Raw genomic sequence first — 18,820 nt, 5'->3', positions numbered from 1 at the left:
GATCTGGAGCAGCTCATTTTTCAGTTTATCAGTGGAACTAATAAACATCCTTCCACACTTCTTGTTTGTGGAAAAACCACAAAGTCTCCTGTTACATGGAACCATCTTCTCAGTGTAAAACACCACTTAGGACAATGTGGTGCCAGTATTCCAGAGAAAGGAAAAAGAGGCAGGCAAAGTCTAAGCCATAATTCAGGCCTGCTTGGAAGCAGGTTAGAGACATTTAAGGTGCTGAGTCCCTGCACGTGGGTGATTGCACCCAGGATGGATCTTTGGGTCTGGTCAGGATCTGTTGTTTGTGAGTTCACAGAACGATCAGGCAAGTGTGAGTGAAAGTCACTGTTCTTTTGTTAGATCACGTGCTTAATAACATTGAGTCCTGTGCTGACCTTTTACAGAATTTTCTTTTGGCATAAATGTCAGGAAATGCGGCTGGGAATGAAAATATTGATAAATATAGTGCCAGGATTTAAACTGTAACTCCAGCCTGCCGGGGAGCAGCTATTTGGGCAGCCTTCATTTGTTTTTTGAAACACTGTGCATCACCCAATCCTTCATATCAATACCTCTGGAAATGTTTCTAACACACATCATTTGCTTTTGCAAGGCTTCACACCATGAAGAGCTTTGCTCAGAGAGGGAAATCACTGCCTCTTAACAAATTGATATTTCCAAGTTCACAGCAGAGCCATTTTTATAAATTCTTCACCCGAGGAAGCTCAGCTCAGATGTTCCAATACATTTTTAAGGAGCTCCTGGTTTTGTTTGCCTTGATCCAGTTCTTCTGGCAGGCTTAATGGGAGTCCAGGGAGGACAAATGCCTGGTGTGAGATCATACAGGCACTCCATGAGCCCCCAGAGGGCTGTGACACACACTGGACACCACGTGCACCTCCCAGCTAATGGCTCATCCCATTTCCAGAGCCTGGGAGGAGGGAGAGAGGAAGGGACAGCGAGCAAGGGGCAGAATTTATCAGTAAATAGAAGATTTGCTGGATCCCCTTTGGCAGTGCTCCCCTGCATGGAAGGGGCCCAGGCCGTGTGGTTAATATCACAGGAGCTCAGCTACACTCCTCTCCCAAGAGTAAACTGGAGAAAGATTATTTTTAAGTTGGTAACTAACTGAAGTGTCTCTGTATATTTTTATTAAGAAAGAGAAAAATCTGTGAGAAAAGGAAGGAGGTTGGTCTGAAAGTTTTATTCTAAATTTATTATTTCTTTATGTTATTAATGAAGTTTTTCTTTACACCCTTTAAGTTTTAGGCCTGCCTTACTTTTGCTCCTAATCCTACCTCACAGCAGAAAATAAGTGTATTAAAATGGACAAATCTAAACCACTTGCACTAAAGTGGTGTTTCTTCCTGGTTTTGAACTGAAACCAAGACAAGGGGTTAATGAAAATCTGTGGATAATTTGGGAACTGGGAGTGGGGAAGGGGAGCAGGTACAAACTCAGCTTGACCAGTTCAGCCTGTCCAGGGTGTTTCCTTGTGTCTCCCCACTGTGCACACGCAGAGCGTTTCATTCACAAGTTCCATGTCCTCAGCCTTTGGCTTGTCACAGATGGTTTTGTGCTTGCCAGTAAATTACATCAGTGATTCCAGAAGCTCCTTTTTTGTGTCTGCTGGCACAGGTGGAACATGGGAGTGCTGTACGATAATTTAATACAGCCACTTTAGACATTCTCTGTTTTTTCTCTTCCCTTTCTCTGCCCTCTTCACCAAGACATTTGGTGTATTGCTGATGATCTGTGAGCCACATCATCAACAAGAGGAATTGAATAAAAATATACTGAAGTCAGGAAATAATGTCAATTTACACTAGGTGTCATCTACTGAAGATGAAGAGACAACCTCAGATAGCCTGGAGCATTTCTTACTTGCCCTAGGCATAATTTTGTCTTTATATTTGAATACTTGGAGCTCAGTAATCCTGTAAATCCCTTTTTCTATATTCAAAAAGCTCCATCTGCTTTGGGAAACCCTTTAAATTAGTCCTAAAGGCCAAGTCTCTTTATAGAAATAACTGGATAGCACAGATACCCTATCTGCAAAAAAACAAGCCCACTTCCTTGTGAAAAGTAATTCTTGGAAGAGTTGGCAATGCTGCTAAAAACTATTAAGAAAATACTTGTCCATTTTCCAAAAGCTTTTTGACTGAATGTCGTGTAGACACGTGCATGTTTGGAATGTATAACAATTCTACCATCTAGAAGGGAGAATCCTCTCTGTTCTGGTGCAAACTGTGTATTCTGCAGCCAGCCACAGCAAGGTATTTGCAGAGATTTGTGCCCTGTGTTTGCCAGTTCTGTGTGTACCACGTTGGCTTAGCACAGCTCACCAGAGCAGCAGAGCAGAACACTCCTGGAAATCCAGCTCTTAATGTCACATTGCCCTGCAGAGGTTTTATCTCTGGATTAGCCTGAACTTTCAGTATCTAGAAATTGAAGTTTTTTGTGTGTTGAAACAATCCCCAAGCAGAGAAATCAGAGGTCCTGTGTCCTGTGCAGTCCTTTGCAGCCTGGTGACAAGGGATGCTGTAGGGTGGAAGGTGTGGAGCAGAGGAGAGCCCCACTGTGACCCCAATTCACTGAATCGGGGTGAGGACAGGGGCAGCAAAAGGAAATCCCATCCCTCGTGCAGAGCAGCCAGGTCATCTGTGGGAGCAGAGCATTTCAGCTGTGGAATATTCAATAGCAGCCTGCAAGCAGCTCTGTGCTGTGGAAAAGGTCATCTCTTGCTTTGCCTTGGGCTTTAGAAAATACTTTCAAATTGTCCTGCCTTCTCCAAGCTGACAGTGCTGCTGGAGGGAGCCGGAGGGTACAGGAGAGGTGACACTGAACAGGGGCTCTGCTGCCATCAGAATCAAAAGCAGAACGATTGACTGGAGCCCAGGTAAGGTCAGGACCAAAGTGTGACACGGGGCGTGGGCCAGGGCTGTCAGCACTGAGTGATTTCCCAGGCACAGGACAATGGTCAGCAGCCCTCTCTGTGCAGCTCCAGGAGTTGGGAGAGATGTTGACACACGTTTCAGTAGGGGGATGGTTTCCTGCACGCTCTGGTTTCTGTGTTTAGAGGGAAGTGCTGCACGCTGAGGGAACACTAGTGTCCATGGTTCACTGCTTTCAGAATGTTCTGAAGCTGTGGCAGTGCCTGGTTGGTGCCCCAGGAAAACCAGGCTAGATGGAGGATGTGAGCTGGGAGGAGGCTGCAAGGGGCAGACCCCTTTATATTGGTGCTGGTAATTCCCAAGACCACCCCATCTGGTTGTATGCCATCATCCTCTCCCCGTTTAACCTTTTTTCCATACTGCAGAGCTGCTGTATCCAACAAGAACCCATGACAGCATCCTTGGGTTTTCTCTCCCTGCAGCTGTGTTTGCCACTGGCAGCTCAGATGGGAGCAGAGCACAGCCTGGGCTGACAGGCACCGAGTGCTTGTCTTCCACAATTGTGTCTTCTGTGACATTGGCACAGCTGTGGAGTTGCTGCTGCTGCTGTTCTGCAGCAACAATTTTCGAGCCTAAGAAAATCTCTTAACGTGCAGGCAAAGGTGTAAGTACAACTGGAACGTCCAGGAGAGCTTCTGATTTTGGCTTTGCATTTCCCCAGAGCCTTGGAAAGCTGGGCTTCCATCAGTCCATTCCTGCCTGTGATCAAACAAAGTGCTCAAAGTCAGCAAAGAGCAGGAGTGGTGACTAATATTGTTGAAGATTTCAATAACAAAGGGAAAGCTTGTGTTGTTCAGATTTTTTTTTCCTTTCTTTTTATTGGACAGTTTCTTGAATGTAATTTGTGTAATTACATAGAAACCTGTTTTGACTCACCTAGTGCAAAAAAGGCATAAAAAGAAGGGCATAAAAGGCAGCAGTGATTGCTTGGGAAAAAATCACAGCAGAGTTTGAAATCTTTGCTCTGGGTGGTGAGGCAAATGTGTGACTGTGCTGCATGAAGGGATTCTGTGCTAGCTCTTGTTTATTACTTTCTGCAGTAGAAATCTTGCTGTTGTTTAAAGAGAATTCTGATATCATGGAGCCTGTGCTTCCTCCTAGCACTCCTTCACTCTTCCTGGGGTCAGGTGAAGATAAAAATGTTTTCCAAGCAATGGAAAGTCACCTCTGTAAAGTACATCTCTCAAAAGCCTCCTCCAAGCCCATTGTGTTTTCTTGCTTCACCTGATTTAGCACATTTGAAACTGAGGTTTCCCAGCAAAATTAGACATGGCAATTTTTTAATTGAGGTGCTGTGGGGGAAAGGCAGATGTGGACAGAAGCACAGGTGTCAGAGTCATCACTTCAGAGCTGCTCTCCGAGTTGATCCCCAAGTGTTTATCACTCAGGGAGGCACTTGCTTTTCTCCCAGACCATTTAACATCAGGATCATGTCTCCTTCATTTGTCCTGTGGGCATACTGGGGACGCCGTGCTGTCGCTGTGGCTGACAGTCAGACAGGAGCATTGGAGAGCAGTGACCACTCCCAGCTCAGAATGCCAGCACACCCTCTCCCATGGCCAGGGACATCTCCAAAAGTAGCCCCAGTCTCCTGCAAACTTTGATGGACGTTCTGCTTGAAGACATTTTCTGCTGTAGCAGATACCTTCTGTACTTCCCTGCCTTCTCATTCTGTTAATCAGCAGGGTTGGATATGAATGCCAAGGAACAAAGACCCAGGACTTCTCATAAACCCAGAGTCCAGACCTGAGATCTCCATCGTGCTCATGGCAGTGCCTTCATTCACAGTACACAGTGACTTCTTTCTTAATCCACCCCAACACCAAACAGCTTTTGCCCCACAACTTACTTTTCTCTTCAAAACAAAGTATTTTTCATTGTGAAAATGACAACTTGGTTGTGGAAAGCAGGACATGAAAAATGGGAAAATTTTTTTTTGATAGAAACTCTGATTGTGATATAACATTAGTGATGGAGTGGGGGAAAAGTCAGAGAATCCTGGAATGGTTTGGGTTGGATGGGACCTTAAAGATAACCAGTTCAACCCCTTACCATGGCCCGGGAACCTTCCATTAGACCAGTTCCTCCAAGTCCCATCCAGCCTGGCCTTGAATGATGAATCATGAAATGATAAATCTATAAAATGATCACTTTTTTATAGCACCCTCAATGCCGTAGACATGAGGAGAAAGAAAAATATAAATACCCAAAAGTGAGAGGGTGAATTTGCTGGTGAGATGCTGAATTAGGCAGAAATCCAAACGTAGATAGTTGGTGTAATCTCAGATCTATCAGCCGTGACAGTATCTGTTGAAATGAATCCTTAAAAATGTTAATTGCACATCATAGGCACTTCAGCAATGACATTTCTGCCACTGAATGTCATGGGGACATTTTCCCTTTTATTATCCTTGAACAGGAGGAGTGAACTACCACCAAATAACTGTATCATGAAATGTAATGGATCTACCTCCAGTATTTATGCTGGTTCCACTTTCAATAAGCTTCTTTTTAAATTTGCAATGAGCAAGAGCTTCGGATGGCATTAGGAAGGCAGTGTTGTTAAGCTTTGCTTTATGAACTGTAAAATAAAGGTTTGTCCATCAGACTTCCAGAACTGCAGCTACTGAAAGCCCCGGGGTCTGTGGTTTCTGTAAATCTGAGTAAGAGCTGGTTTATATCTGCAGCCTGAAGTTGGTCACTTTTTTTTTGGTCTGATTTCCCCAGGACATTCACTAGCACCAGCTCTCTCTCTTTTGTTTCAAACATTCATAAGAAGGAGAAAAGACAGGGAATTGTAGAATTGTGAGTGGCCTGGGGTGGAGGGGAGCTTAAAGCCCATCTAGTTCCACTGACCTGGCTCCTCTCAGTTTTCACCCAGCCGTTCCCATTTCCTTGGAGTTCCACAAGCTCAGGATTTATCCCACTGCTGGTGCTCAGTGTTTTCCTCAGACTGGTTTGAGTACAACATTAAAGAGAATTTACAGCAAAAGAGCAGGATTAAAAGAGTAACACAAACATTCTACAAATACTAATAAGGGGAATAATGTGGTCTGAGACAGGAGATACAGCCTGAGACTGGAGGAAAGGAATTCACCTAGGCTGCAGAGTGCTCCTTAGTGAAGCTTGCAAAAATATACTGACTTTCTAGAAAGAAAACTTCTTCCTCATCTTCCTCAGACTGGTATTCTCCAGGTTTGGGTTGAACTCAGTATTACTCAGTTCCCTGCAGCTCCCAGTCCAAGGGACTCCACTCGGACTGGGTTTGCTGTGTGATGAAACTGCAGCTGTTGAGTTTATTTCTCAGAGGACACAGCTCATTTCAAGGCCCTTTTCTCTCTGTTCAGGCAGCTTTACAGACTCCCAGAGCAGCTCTGCAGCTGAGCTGGGCTCTGCTCAAACAGCAGCCACCAAGCAGTCACTGGTCATTGCTTCTGCTCTGGAACAGCCTTTGGGAAGGGAAACTTGGAAAGCTGCAGTTGTGTCTGCAGGGAATGCAGGGGCAGCCTGGGGCTGCCACCCTCAAACTTGACTTTTCCTTGCCCCATGGACTTTGTCTATGGCCAGCGAGTGTGAACAACTACTTCGGTTCACCTCAGTGTTATTTTCTTAGTTGTTTCACCACGATATCCAACACTTACATGCTGTTATTCTCCTTCCTAAGCCATTAAATGTGTGCTTTCTTTAAATCCACTGCCTCTGCAAAGTGCAGGTATTGTATCAGCTTTGACTGGGTAGGTGTTTTTCCAGCAGTCAGGTTCTCTGCTGAGAAGGAATGGGGATCTTTATGCACAAATATTTTTGGAATTTTAAACACAGCCAGAAAGGAGATACACTGGCATGGCTGTAAAAAGAACCCAAAAACCCAACCCAGTAAGAACTACAGGAGCTGGTATGTGAAGATACCTGACTTGTAAATGAGATGTGCACGTCCCACACCTGATTTGCATGCACAGTTACATCTGAATGTGATTTTTCTTGCCACCTGATTCATAATGCAGCTTCATCCTCAGTTTGTTTCCACGTGAGTGCCTCGTGCTCTGGCTGTGTCCCTCCCTGTGGTCACTGTGTCCCTGAGGGCAGAGCTCTGCCCCACTCCAGTGGCAGTGCCCAGTCAGGACAGAAATAACTGGTCATGGCAGCAGCAGCTGGCACATCTTCACTGGCCTGAAGGTGGGGGCTGAGCCCATCCAGCTCACTGGTGGATTTAGTAAATGGAGTTCTACATCATTTCTGGGGGTACTGTTGCTTCTAAGTGGAGTAAAATACATGTGCAAGGTATTTATGGTCAGAAAATGAGTTATCTAGACTGCTTTGTCAGAGGTGTTCTCCTGCCTCTGAAAATGTTTCACTGGCTGCTCCCAAACTTAAAAGGCAGCAATGACATGGGAGTGATAAAACCTCCTTTGGGGTGTTTGATCTCATCTTGCTGCATCTCTCAAGATGAAGGAGCCATAAATCCTAAGGCTGATGATGATTCTGCCTTCCTTTCTCTGTTTGAAAGCTCTGGGTTTGGAGTGAGTCTCTCTAAAATACCTGCTCAGGGTCTCCTTTCCAGTGATGTCCCTTGGAAGCTTTTCAGTGCTTGCACATTTGCTGTCTCCAGAAGAGGAAAATGCTGCTTGCTTAGGGTGCTGCTGGAGAGGTTCCAGCACTGAATGAATACTAAGTAGAAAATGTCCTTCTCAGAAGCAGGAAGAGATGATGAATCACTGTGAAAGCTGATTTCTTGACCAATCTGCCCATGTATTTTGTTACCTGAAATTGTAATGAAGACATGAGCAGCCTCATATCTTGAACAAACTGAATAGGAAATGAAATGAAATGAAGGTGGGAGATGGTGGCAGCTCAGACCTGTGTTTGCACACAGCCTTTTCCTGATGGCACCGGTGTGATTCCTTTGGGAACAGGGAAAAATCAATCCCATCTACCTCGTGTGCCTGAGTGTGATGCAGTATCAGAGAAGACTAATGAGCCTGCTGTCTTCTCTGCAGCATTTATTGGTGATCAGTGACTCCAAAAATCTGCTCTGCATGGAGGGAAGAAATTGGGGATTTATTGTGATCCCCAGTAAGGTCTCCCTCCTTCAGGGCCTGTCTTGCTCAGCTTTCTGCCATGTCCAAGAGAGGAGCATTTCTGGTTTTCTGTACTCCAGTTAGCAACATGACTTTTCCTGTTTTCCCTTTAGTGTAACATCACTGAGATTAGCATCTGTAGGCAAGGCTTGGACAGAGAATTCAGGCACTGAGTTGTTTTTTTTGTGAGACTGGAAGAAAAAATTATTCCTCACCTTGTTCCCCTGGGGAATAAAGGCACAGAAATTTCCCGCTCTAGGCTCTCTCTGCCCTCTGCCATGCAGGCAGTGCATGCTGAATTAGCTGAGAATTACCCTCCCACGTGGCAGCTGTCAGCAGCTGAACCTAGAGTGGTCTTCAGGCTGGGTCCTGGGCTCATGACAACGTGACAAAGGTGCCACGTTCAGGTGCAGGAGACAGGCACCAGAGGTTTTTAAAGCTCCACGATGCCTAATGCCTATTGATTTTATTTTAGCTGTAAGGATCTGTATCTTCATGTCTTGCCTGAGGTTGTTCAAGGATGCTGTGGAAGAGCTGGGAAGTGAAATGAGATTTCCTGTCCTAGTCCAAATACCTTAATCATGAAGTGATGTTTTGTATCACAGTTTATGACAAGAAAGCCAAGAAACCTTATTAACTAATCTAACTCTGATCTGGACTGTACAAAGAAATCAAGTGCAGCATTATATCATCCTCCTGAAGGTACACACATACATTATGGTGATCAAGAGTTTGCTCAGTTATACCTTCGATATGTTCCTTTGGAGAACTTCACAGCATTTTCAGTGTTGTAGCTTTCCATGAAATTATATCCTCCCTGTCCATTAGAGTCAAAATAGATCATTCCTTTCTTTCTCTTCGGCTGGTTTTTATGGTTTAAAGGTAAAAGCTAGGTTAATATTGCAAAATAAGATATTTGAACTGCATTTTGTCTCCAGTAGTTAGCATTATTCTGGAATTACTACATCCTTTCCCCAATTTTTCGAGGGGGTAGCTTTGTACCAGTTTCTATTAAGGACTTGCTGAAAGAAACTTATTATTAAGCATTTGTATTCCTTTTAACAGGTGTTTCAGGTGGGCACTGGTGGAGCAGACAGCTCTGGTGGGAGGGGGGTGAGACTCAGTGATTTTTAAGGTCCTTTCCCCCCAAACCATTCTGTGACCTTTAAAGTAATTTTCAGTCACACTCTCCCAGATGAAGTTCTAATTCTGTGCTGTTAATTTTTCCTCCTGACTGCTGTGACTCACCCTGTTCCCAAGGTGTGTTCATGGCAGGTATCACCATTATCAGCCGTGGTTAGGAAAAGGTGCAGCAGAACAGCAGATGGAGAATTGCAGGAGCACAATCCCGGGACCCCATCCCAGCCTTTTCCAGGATGGGAAGAGGCTCTGGTGTCTCTCTGCTCTGGGTGAGCTGCCCCACAGATTGCTCTGGGCTCCAGTTTGAGCAGCAGCTTTTGCTGGGTGTGTCTCTGCCCAAGGTACTAACATGCTTCAATACATTCCTTTTAGTGAGGAGTAAGATGTGCAGTGTAACTGGGGGATGATGGGGTTTGTACTCTCCATTTTTTATGTCATTTGGTAAGTGCTGATCTTGCATTAAGATGTCACTGTCAAACTGGATAGCATTAGAGAAGAAAGGAGCTGCTGAATTTCCAGCAGGGTGAAGTATTCTCAGATCCCTAGGCACTTTCAGTAAAAATCTGTTGGAATAAAGGATGGCTAAAAAATGTTTTTAATCTAGGCTTTTAAAAATTTCTCTTTTGAGAGTCACTGTAATAAATCGAAATTATTGATTTAGCCCGTAGCAGTCCTAAGATTCACTCACTTAAGAGTTGAAACTGCTCTATTACTTGGAGCAATAAGGCAGTGCTGTGAAATCTCTCATCAGAGACTGCTGCTCCACACCTGCAGATGGGCAGCAGCAAAGATTTCTGTCTGCTCATGGCTCTGTGTGTGTGCTTTTCTGGGTGACTCTCTGCCTGGAGAGTCTGCTCACTAATCCTGGGCTCAGCTCAGCCCTGGCCAGGTTTTGCATTGCTCCACTTTTACCAGACCCCTGCAGACAAACAGAGTCTGTTCTGTGCTCTGTCTGTGCTTTGCCCACATGGTGAGTCTGCCCATGAGCTGAGCTGGGCTGTGCACCCAGGATTTAAATCCCCATAATTAAGCACAGCTTTTGATAGAGCCAGTCCTGGGCATCGATAGAAGAAAAATCTTCCAAGGGTAAATATTTCTCAGGGCACTGGTGGTTTGAATGATCAATAAGTAGTTGCAAAGGAATGCTTATTATCATACTCCAAAATCTTCCAAAATCAAAAGTCAGGTGCAGTTAACACTGGCTGATGTCCCAGGGGTGTGTGCTGCCTGCACAGCTGGCAGCAGCTGGAGAGTTTCATGGCATTTTCTCCCCATGTCACTTCTGTTCTGCCTTTTATGCATCTTTTAATATCTTTCCATTAACGGAACATCTCCATTCCACCCTCTTTTTCTGAAACTGCTCTGCTCAGAGGCATCCAGGGGCTCTGCTGCCCGTTCTCCTGGGGCAGCACTTTGCTGCCAGCCTCTGCCAGGACTCAATTCCCCCATCCCTGATCTCTGGGATCAGCTCCTGGCTGGTGTGCAGTGCTCACACCTCCCCTCCCAGTGGCTGCTCAGCACATCAGGAGTCCTCACTCCCCCGTGCTAGCAAGTGCTCCAGTCTGGCCCTGAATGATTAGCATTTTTATAAATTAAAGTAAGTCCAAGGAGTGAACTGGCCCAGGGGAGCTCTCAATCCAATCAAATTAGACTCATATACCCACCCTGGAGCAATTCCTTAGAAGCCCTGCCTTGAGGAAGCTTCATTTGTAATCACTACGTGCTGTGTACTTTAGAAAAGTTTTATAATTACTTGCTGTTCCGGCTGCTGAGCACTTCTAAATGTTGGATATTAAGGAACTGCTGTTTCAGTCAGTGAACAAGCTCTGAACATTAAATGTGCTTCACAAGAAGCATTTTTTTCTCAGCCATTACGCATCTCTGAAGGCACATTTTTTTTCAAGTGGATGCTTTCCCAGCTGTTGATCATCTCTCTGTTTCTTCTGGGTGAAGAGAGGAGGAGGAAAGTGATGATGGTGTGACATTGCATAAAGGCTGGTTTGCTGTGGAGGGACGTGGGTGCATTACTCACAGATGCAGGCACTGCAATAATGATGCAGGTCAACCTGGAAGAACACCAAGAAAAGCTTTGTCTTGCACAATGCACATTTTCTTGACATTTTTGTAACTCGTGTTTTACAGGAAAAAAAACAACCCAAAACTGTAGCATTAACCAGAAATCCGTAGATGAATTTTAGTACCTTTTTTATAGCCCTCCACCACTAAAGCAGCCTGTCTTGGCCATGGGTCAAGGGGACACCTGGCCAGAATAGCTCCGTGGGTGATACCCAGTGCCTGGGGAGAGCTGGAAATCCAGACGGGGGCAGGTGTTTTGTTCTTTCTTTCAGAGAACATCTCATCAAAAATACACCTCAGGTGCAGGATGGTGTTAGGGTGCTGCAGATATTTTGTAGAACCAGGTGCTGTGGTAGCCAGTGACACCAGAATGGTGGGGCAGGGGTTAATAAAAGATTTGGCAAAACACAGACAGGCTCCTTACCTGTGCCAGCCTTCCCTGTGACCCTGAGGGTGTCACCAGCCCCTCCTGAGTCCTGGGAGCAGAGCTGGGATCCTCAGGGAAAGGGAGAAGAGGTTTAGGGGTCGGGGACTGGCTCTTCCCCACCTCAGATCCTCACCTGGAGCTCTCGGGGGCCACCAGCAGAGTGCGGGGCTTTTGCTGGATAAATGCACATTTTCAGGGGGTCTTTGGGGAATTGCATAAATCTTGGTCTGGAGAACTTCCCTGGTGTTCACTGACTCGTAGAGCAGCTTTGATTTATTCTCCATTTGGTGGAAGTGAAAGCACTGAGATAGTCAATCACGTGGGAAAACTTTTTCCCTGTCAGTTGCTACGGATCAGAACTAGAAATGGTGCAAATAATGTCATTCCAGGTGTCATTAATCTGAGGCAAAATGGTGCCTTTAGCAGCCAAATGAACACTGCAGCTCAGGTGATTCAGGTATCTTTGCACATGGTCATGTTTGCAAATAAATTCCCAAGTTCCATCCAGTATATATTCACTTTGAGGTGTCCCAGAAGTGTGCAAACCCCAGTCATTGCAGCTGCCTCATATTTACGGGTTGTAAGATTTATTTAGTAGGAGCTCTTCAAATGGCAATAGGCTGGGCTTGAGTTATGAATTGCTAAACCCATCCATCTATCACATTACTGCCCAAAATCACTCTCTAAGTGCAGGCAGGAAATGTGCCACTGTCACAAAAGTGCTCCAGTGTCTCTCTTTTGACACGGCAAGAAAACAGCAAGGAAATAAATTTCAAGCATTAGGCAGTATTAAGACTTTTCAGAGGGAGCCATCCAAATGAAAACCCATAATCAAAATAATAATTATCAGGGGAACCATTTGCTTTCAAAGTAATCATGCAAAGTAAAGCACAGAATATGTCTTAACTAGCAAAAAATGGTGATTTCTGTTCAGAGGGAGAAAGAAGGTCTAGCACTTGAGAATATAAGTGCTTTGTACATGATCAGTTCTTGATGGATTTTCTCAGAAATGGGCCTTCATGTATTGTATGTTAAAAAGAGAGGAGGAATTGAAGCTGTTCCATGATGAATGCAGGCAAAGGTGTGATGAGGCTGGGATTGGGTTAGTGAGCTGGGAAGTTACCTGTCATTCCCTTCATTTTCAAATCATCTCAGCACAGGGTTAGATTGCAGTAATATTCAGTGGAATGGTAACGCTGTGGGAAGGCATTTGGAAAGTTCCAGAAAAGTTAATGGATAATTTCTAATGAAGGGAATTTAAGTTTTTTTTCTTTTTCATTAAACCAGTAGCTACTGCAGCAAATTCTTTCATGTATTCTTACTATTTCTGGTGTGGCTAAAGAAATTTAATGTGAGGTAAACATTTCCAGCATGTTTTTCGTATTTGTTTTTCAAATTTGCTTACTGAGTTTTTGGTATATTTTACCTGCCACAGCTTTTTTTTCTTTGTTTGGTCTCAGCTGCCTGAGATTTTAATTTTCAGAGACCACCTCTAAGATTAAGCTAATAATGTATTTTTTTTCATTTAATTAATAATTAACATTTAATCATGTTAATTGTTTCAATGGCTTCTCCATGCTGGTTACACTGAGCTTCATTGCTGAGGATTTCTGTGGTTTTGGTGGTGGACATCTTCAGGAAACCTTGGTTTTCTTTTTGACTGCAGTAATTCCAGGTTCCTCAGCCTTCATGAGCTGCACTGGCCTTAACTTTCAAATCCACCTCAGAGTGTGAAACATATTTGCAAAATCATAGGACACAATGGAATGGAATGGAATGGAATGGAATGGAATGGAATGGAATGGAATGGAATGGAATGGAATGGAATGGGTGTGTTACAATAACCTGGGTTCCATCCCTCCAACAGTGCTCATAGTAAGAGCTTGGAATAATTTGTAATAATTCCAGTTTGTGTGCTCTGAGGCAGTTGTAGATTGGAAAAAGTCTTCTTGAAAAGTGTGATACCTGCATGTAGGTGAACCATTTCCAGTGGTTAACCTGACTCACTCCATCAGCCTCCTTCAGCCCAAGTAATGGCTGTTCTGTGCCTGTTCTGCTCTCCCCAGAAGCACCAGCCTGTTCCACGAGGTCGTGCAGCTGGACTTTGAGATCACCAGCTTCAGCAGCCTGTCGGGCACTCAGCCCATCAGCTGGCAGGTGGAGTACCCACGGCACGGCTCCTCCGACCCCGCGCTGGCTGAGATCTTCATCTGCCAGAAGGACCTGGTGGGAATCGTGCCCCTGGCCATGGTAAGAGCTCCTGCCAGCGTGAGTGCAGCCCGTGGGAGTGCTCCTGGCCTGGCACTGCCTCCTGAGCCATCCCTCACTCTGCACATCACACAGGTCCTGCAGACTGACCCCAGAGGAGGGGATGGTCAGAGGAGGGGATGGTCAGAGGTGAGGGATGGTCAGAGGAGGGGATGGTCAGAGGTGAGGGATGGTCAGAGGTGAGGGATGGTCAGAGGTGAGGGATGGTCAGAGGAGGGGATGGTCAGAGGTGAGGGATGGTCAGAGGTGAGGGATGGTCAGAGGAGGGGATGGTCAGAGGAGGGGATGGTCAGAGGTGAGGGATGGTCAGAGGTGAGGGATGGTCAGAGGAGGGGATGGTCAGAGGTGGGGGATGGTCAGAGGTGAGGGATGGTCAGAGGAGAGGGATGGTCAGAGGAGAGGGATGGTCAGAGGTGAGGGATGGTCAGAGGTGAGGGATGGTCAGAGGTGAGGGATGGTCAGAGGAGGGGATGGTCAGAGGAGGGGATGGTCAGAGGAGGGGATGGTCAGAGGTGAGGGATGGTCAGAGGTGAGGGATGATCAGAGGTGAGGGATGGTCAGAGGTGAGGGATGGTCAGAGGAGGGGATGGTCAGAGGTGAGGGATGGTCAGAGGAGGGGATGGTCAGAGGTGAGGGATGGTCAGAGGTGAGGGATGGTCAGAGGTGAGGGATGGTCAGAGGAGGGGATGGTCAGAGGAGGGGATGGTCAGAGGTGAGGGATGGTCAGAGGTGAGGGATGGTCAGAGGAGAGGGATGGTCAGAGGTGAGGGATGGTCAGAGGAGGGGATGGTCAGAGGTGAGGGATGGTCAGAGGTGAGGGATGGTCAGAGGAGGGGATGGTCAGAGGAGGGGATGGTCAGAGGAGGGGATGGTCAGAGGAGGGGATGGTCAGAGGTGAGGGATGGTCAGAGGTGAGGGATGCTGCCTCTTTAACCATCTCCCTCAGGTTTAAACCTTGAATTTCTTGGGTTTTCCCACAAAGCCCAGTAGATTTTCCTTCCTGTTTCTGGTTGCCTTGAGCTTCCAAGGTGCAGAGCAGCTCCAGAGGGCCTCAAGGACCTTCTGCTGAAGGCCAAGTTGCTTGGTCCTTGCTAGGCTGAGGCTGATACTGATTTTTCTGCTTCATGACCTAATAGTGTTAGAACTTCTGGTTTCAAGTCAGAAGTAGAAAACTGTAACAGCCTCAATAATATATTTTAAGAATCTTGAAGTGCAAATGTTCATGTAGTTGAATGGTTTGGGTTAAAATCTACTCTCTGTTGCTCAGTGTTTTAGGAAAACAAGGAATTTCACTGGATTCTCCAGCATTTTCGGTGTGTTGTTGTTAGGCAGGCATTTTGTTTTCTGTTGCTCAGGATTTGGAAGAAGAGTTAGACGTAGCTCTGTGCTTGTGAATTTTGCCTCTCCGGTGCATCATCTTGGTGTCAAAATTCTGGCAGTCTTCTTTGAAGAGTGTTCAGCAGATAATTAGATGAGTATTATTTCCTGGAAGTCCCAGTCTTCAATATATTCTTCCCCTTTGAAGAGCGAAATTGCTGCTCATATCAAATGAGGTCATGCCCAGCAATTTCCTGATCCACAGTCTGTTAAGTCAGCAGAAAGCCTGCACTGCATTCCAGATCTGAGGGGGGAATAATTGTCCTCATTACCTGTCAGCTTGAGCAGGCAGTATTTATTGGAGCATCTGTCCTCTAAGGACTGGAGAACTTGTGTGAAGAAGAATTTTTGTGGTCAGATTTTATTTTGAGATGGGTGCCTTCCACTGCCAAACAGCAGACATGTGTCTGCTGGCAGACTTGGTGTCTTCTTGCTCTTTCCATGAAGGGATTCATCAGCTTCTTCTCTGTGTTCCATATCTGAGGAAATGGAGATTCTACTATCTCCTGTCAGGGTGTAATGCCTTTGCACTTTTATACAGGTCCTTGCAGACTTGTGCCTGTTCTGCATTAAAATTCATCTGCCTGCAAGGGCCCCTGTAAGAACTGGAGGTCTGAATGGATGAGTTTAGTGTTGTATAAATCATGTAAGGTGAGATCCTTTATTCCCAACAGATTGCCATTGGGCCCTGTGGGTTCAAACAGAGGGTTCAAACAGTGAAATCATTAAACCCTTCTCTTCCCAAAGCTTTCTTGTGTTGATCTCGTTGCTGTACCTTGTGATAATGCTTAGCCAGAGCCAAAAGACACTGTGTTAACAGAATGCAGCTGGCTAGAACACCAGAGTACAATTGGCTTTACTAGCAGGATATTGGTAGATAAAGGGAATTTTCACTTTTCTGGTAGCTAACACTGCCTACCCAGCCAGGGTGCTTCCTTCATGCAGGCATTCATCTCCAGCTGAGCTGATTACCTGGCAGCAGTGCTCAGGAACACGAGTCCCACTGAAAGCAGAGAGGGCAGAGATGCTGTCTCTGCTGAGGAGTCAGATCAGAGTCCTTATCTGCACTGCCCAGCGGAGCAGCAGCACGATTGTGTACAGAAATCAGATCTCGGTGTTTAGCAGCAAGTGGGGTTTATAATCCTCTGCAGGGGAAAGTAGGTTTTGTTGATTTAAGCACGGAGCGTTCCAGGGTAAAACTGCCAACATCCAAAGTCAAAGCTGTCACTGCACATTTTTAAAAGTGACCAGAGAAAGGGGCTGCCCAAAGTCACTGCAGGATGTAGGGGCTGGTCAGGTCCCTGCCACTGCTCCCTGGAAAGTCTCAGCAAACTTTTCCCTGCTTTGGGTGTAACATCAAGGCTGCCCCTGACCCATGGACTAAAGCTTGTCTCATGTGAGCCATTCCAAACTTATGAAGCAAGAAAGATCATGTATCTTTTATTGCCCTGTGCCTGATTACATTACAAAAAGAGTAGTGAGATGAAAACCAAGTGGTCTTCAAAAGATTAATGCAACTGTTGCTATGGTGTTTTGAGAGTGGTTAAAGAATTGACATTGTCAGCAAGAACTGAACCTGAAATTTTAAAAGAGCCTTGTAGGGCTTGGATCAGTGGAGCAAGTGGTTGGGTAAAGCTGCTGAAAAATCGATGGAAATTCCTCAGGTAGGCAAAAAAGGGGGTTTTGGCAAATCCATATTCTGTGTGCCTAAATAGTGTGTACAGTAAGGAACAGCAACACAGTGATGTGCTACAGGGAAATAACAGGAGCACGAGACACAAAAACTGCTGGACTGACAGTAACTGGAATAATTTTTTTGCCAGAAAAAAATGGCAGGTAAATTTGAGGGAAGCCTATTTTTTCCCCCAAGCTCAGAAGTTAATCAGTCTTAGTAATTTTGGACCACGTGTCACCCTTCAAGGTAGTTGGAGAGGAAAAATGAGACAGAAAAATTAGAAAAACATAGTTTAAACTGGTTTGTTGCTTTCTAGCTCTGACATAACAGAATATCAGCTAAGTACTGTGCAGCAAACTAGATTCTAGTCAGACAAATCCTCTCCTTTCCAAATTCCTGAGTATGGCACCTGGTGAAACCATCCACTCAAAGTACCTTCCATGCAGGCCTAGTGAAGGTCTGTGTGCCTCACTCAAAGTGTGAGAGTAAATTTGCATTGTTGTTTTTCCATCACTGAGCAGCAGTAATTACTGAGGCAGGGTTTGTAAAGAGGCAATGTCATTTATTAGACCTTTGGATAGAGATGGGAAAAAAATAGATGTTCTTTCAGATACACACTCCCTCCTTCAGATCCCTGGACTCACTTAAATCCCAGTGAGATAACACAGCCTCAGAAAGTGAGGCTTGTAAAATTCAGCAAGTAGGAGAGTTCAATAAGAAAAGAAGGTAATTTCTTAAGGCAAACCTTAAGAAATATATATTAGATATATAAGAAAATATATCTCACTGTCTGTGGACAGGAAAAAGCTCCTGGCTGAATTATGCCCTATTCTGGCTTTTTTAAATTTCATGTTACTTGTTGCAGAGTCAATTAAGAAAGTGCTTTTGTAGGACCTTAAATAATGATCTGCTAAGCTGCTTTTGAAAACCTCCTCAATTAATCACAGGTAACCTCAGAACTAGCCAATTAAGGTGTGCAGGGTTGCTTCACTTACTTTCCACAAATTTTTCTAAGGTTTCCATCCTGTCATGAGCAAATGTAGCAAACTGTGTAGATTCTGCCACTTGAGTCTATTAAAATACCCCACATTTCCATCTGTGCTGTGTGCACACAGGAATCCCACTGGAGAGCTCTGTGTGTTTAACACAAGGCCACGTTTTGGGAAGCTCAGCCAGAGATTTCTTTTCATGCTGTAGATGGGTAATGCACATTTTTAACGCTACCAAGTTCTGCTTTGGGATAGAACAAGGTGCAAAACCTGGGTATGAGTGCATTGTTCAGTGCTGATTTTAAAGGAGAGCTCCTTCATGGGGGGAAGCTGGGGAATCCCTGGTTTAATTTTTATGCAAGACCATCTGTGTATGGAGCTGGAGCTGCAGTCCTTCACCAGCAGGATGCACTCCCTCTGGAGTTGATCTACAAGTGTGACTTGCATGAAATACAGGTATTCAAATGCTGAAGCATAAACTCAGTGACAGCAGTCTATTCTGAGAGTTCTACTCCAAATTTACTTCAAAGGCCGCTTGTCACCATGGGAAGCCATGCAACTCTTTAATTTCCTCTTTAAAATAACTCTGATTTTCAGTGGGTCTGTCGGGTTTCGCTCAGCACCTCTGTGATCCACTGGTGACTGCTCACAAGGAAAGCAAACTTGGAGGGGGCTCAGGCATTTCTGGAAGTTTCCTTCTGCTGTTTCACATGCCCAGGAGTTTGTCTGTTCTCCTCAGCTGTACCAGTGAGTCTCACAAAGGATGTAATTATCTGTCTCTACATGTCCTGCCTCTCTGCTGATACAAACTGATTCGCCTGCTGATGGGAGCTGATTCTTCCACT

General features: G+C 45.2%; 1 protein-coding gene across 1 annotated transcript in view; it reads left to right on the top strand.

Annotated features, from left to right (window-relative positions):
• The window catches only part of TMEM132C (transmembrane protein 132C), a 119,428-nt gene that overhangs the window by 63,966 nt on the left and 36,642 nt on the right, over positions 1–18,820 (top strand). The window contains exon 3 of the mRNA XM_062504084.1: positions 13,733–13,916. Coding sequence (XP_062360068.1) covers positions 13,733–13,916 — 184 coding nt within the window. The remainder of the gene's footprint in view (positions 1–13,732; positions 13,917–18,820) is intronic.

The sequence above is a fragment of the Cinclus cinclus genome, chromosome 17 (assembly GCF_963662255.1).
Source record: "Cinclus cinclus chromosome 17, bCinCin1.1, whole genome shotgun sequence".
Classification (NCBI taxonomy): Eukaryota; Metazoa; Chordata; class Aves; order Passeriformes; family Cinclidae; genus Cinclus; species Cinclus cinclus.
This window is presented reverse-complemented; position numbering and strand designations above follow the sequence as displayed.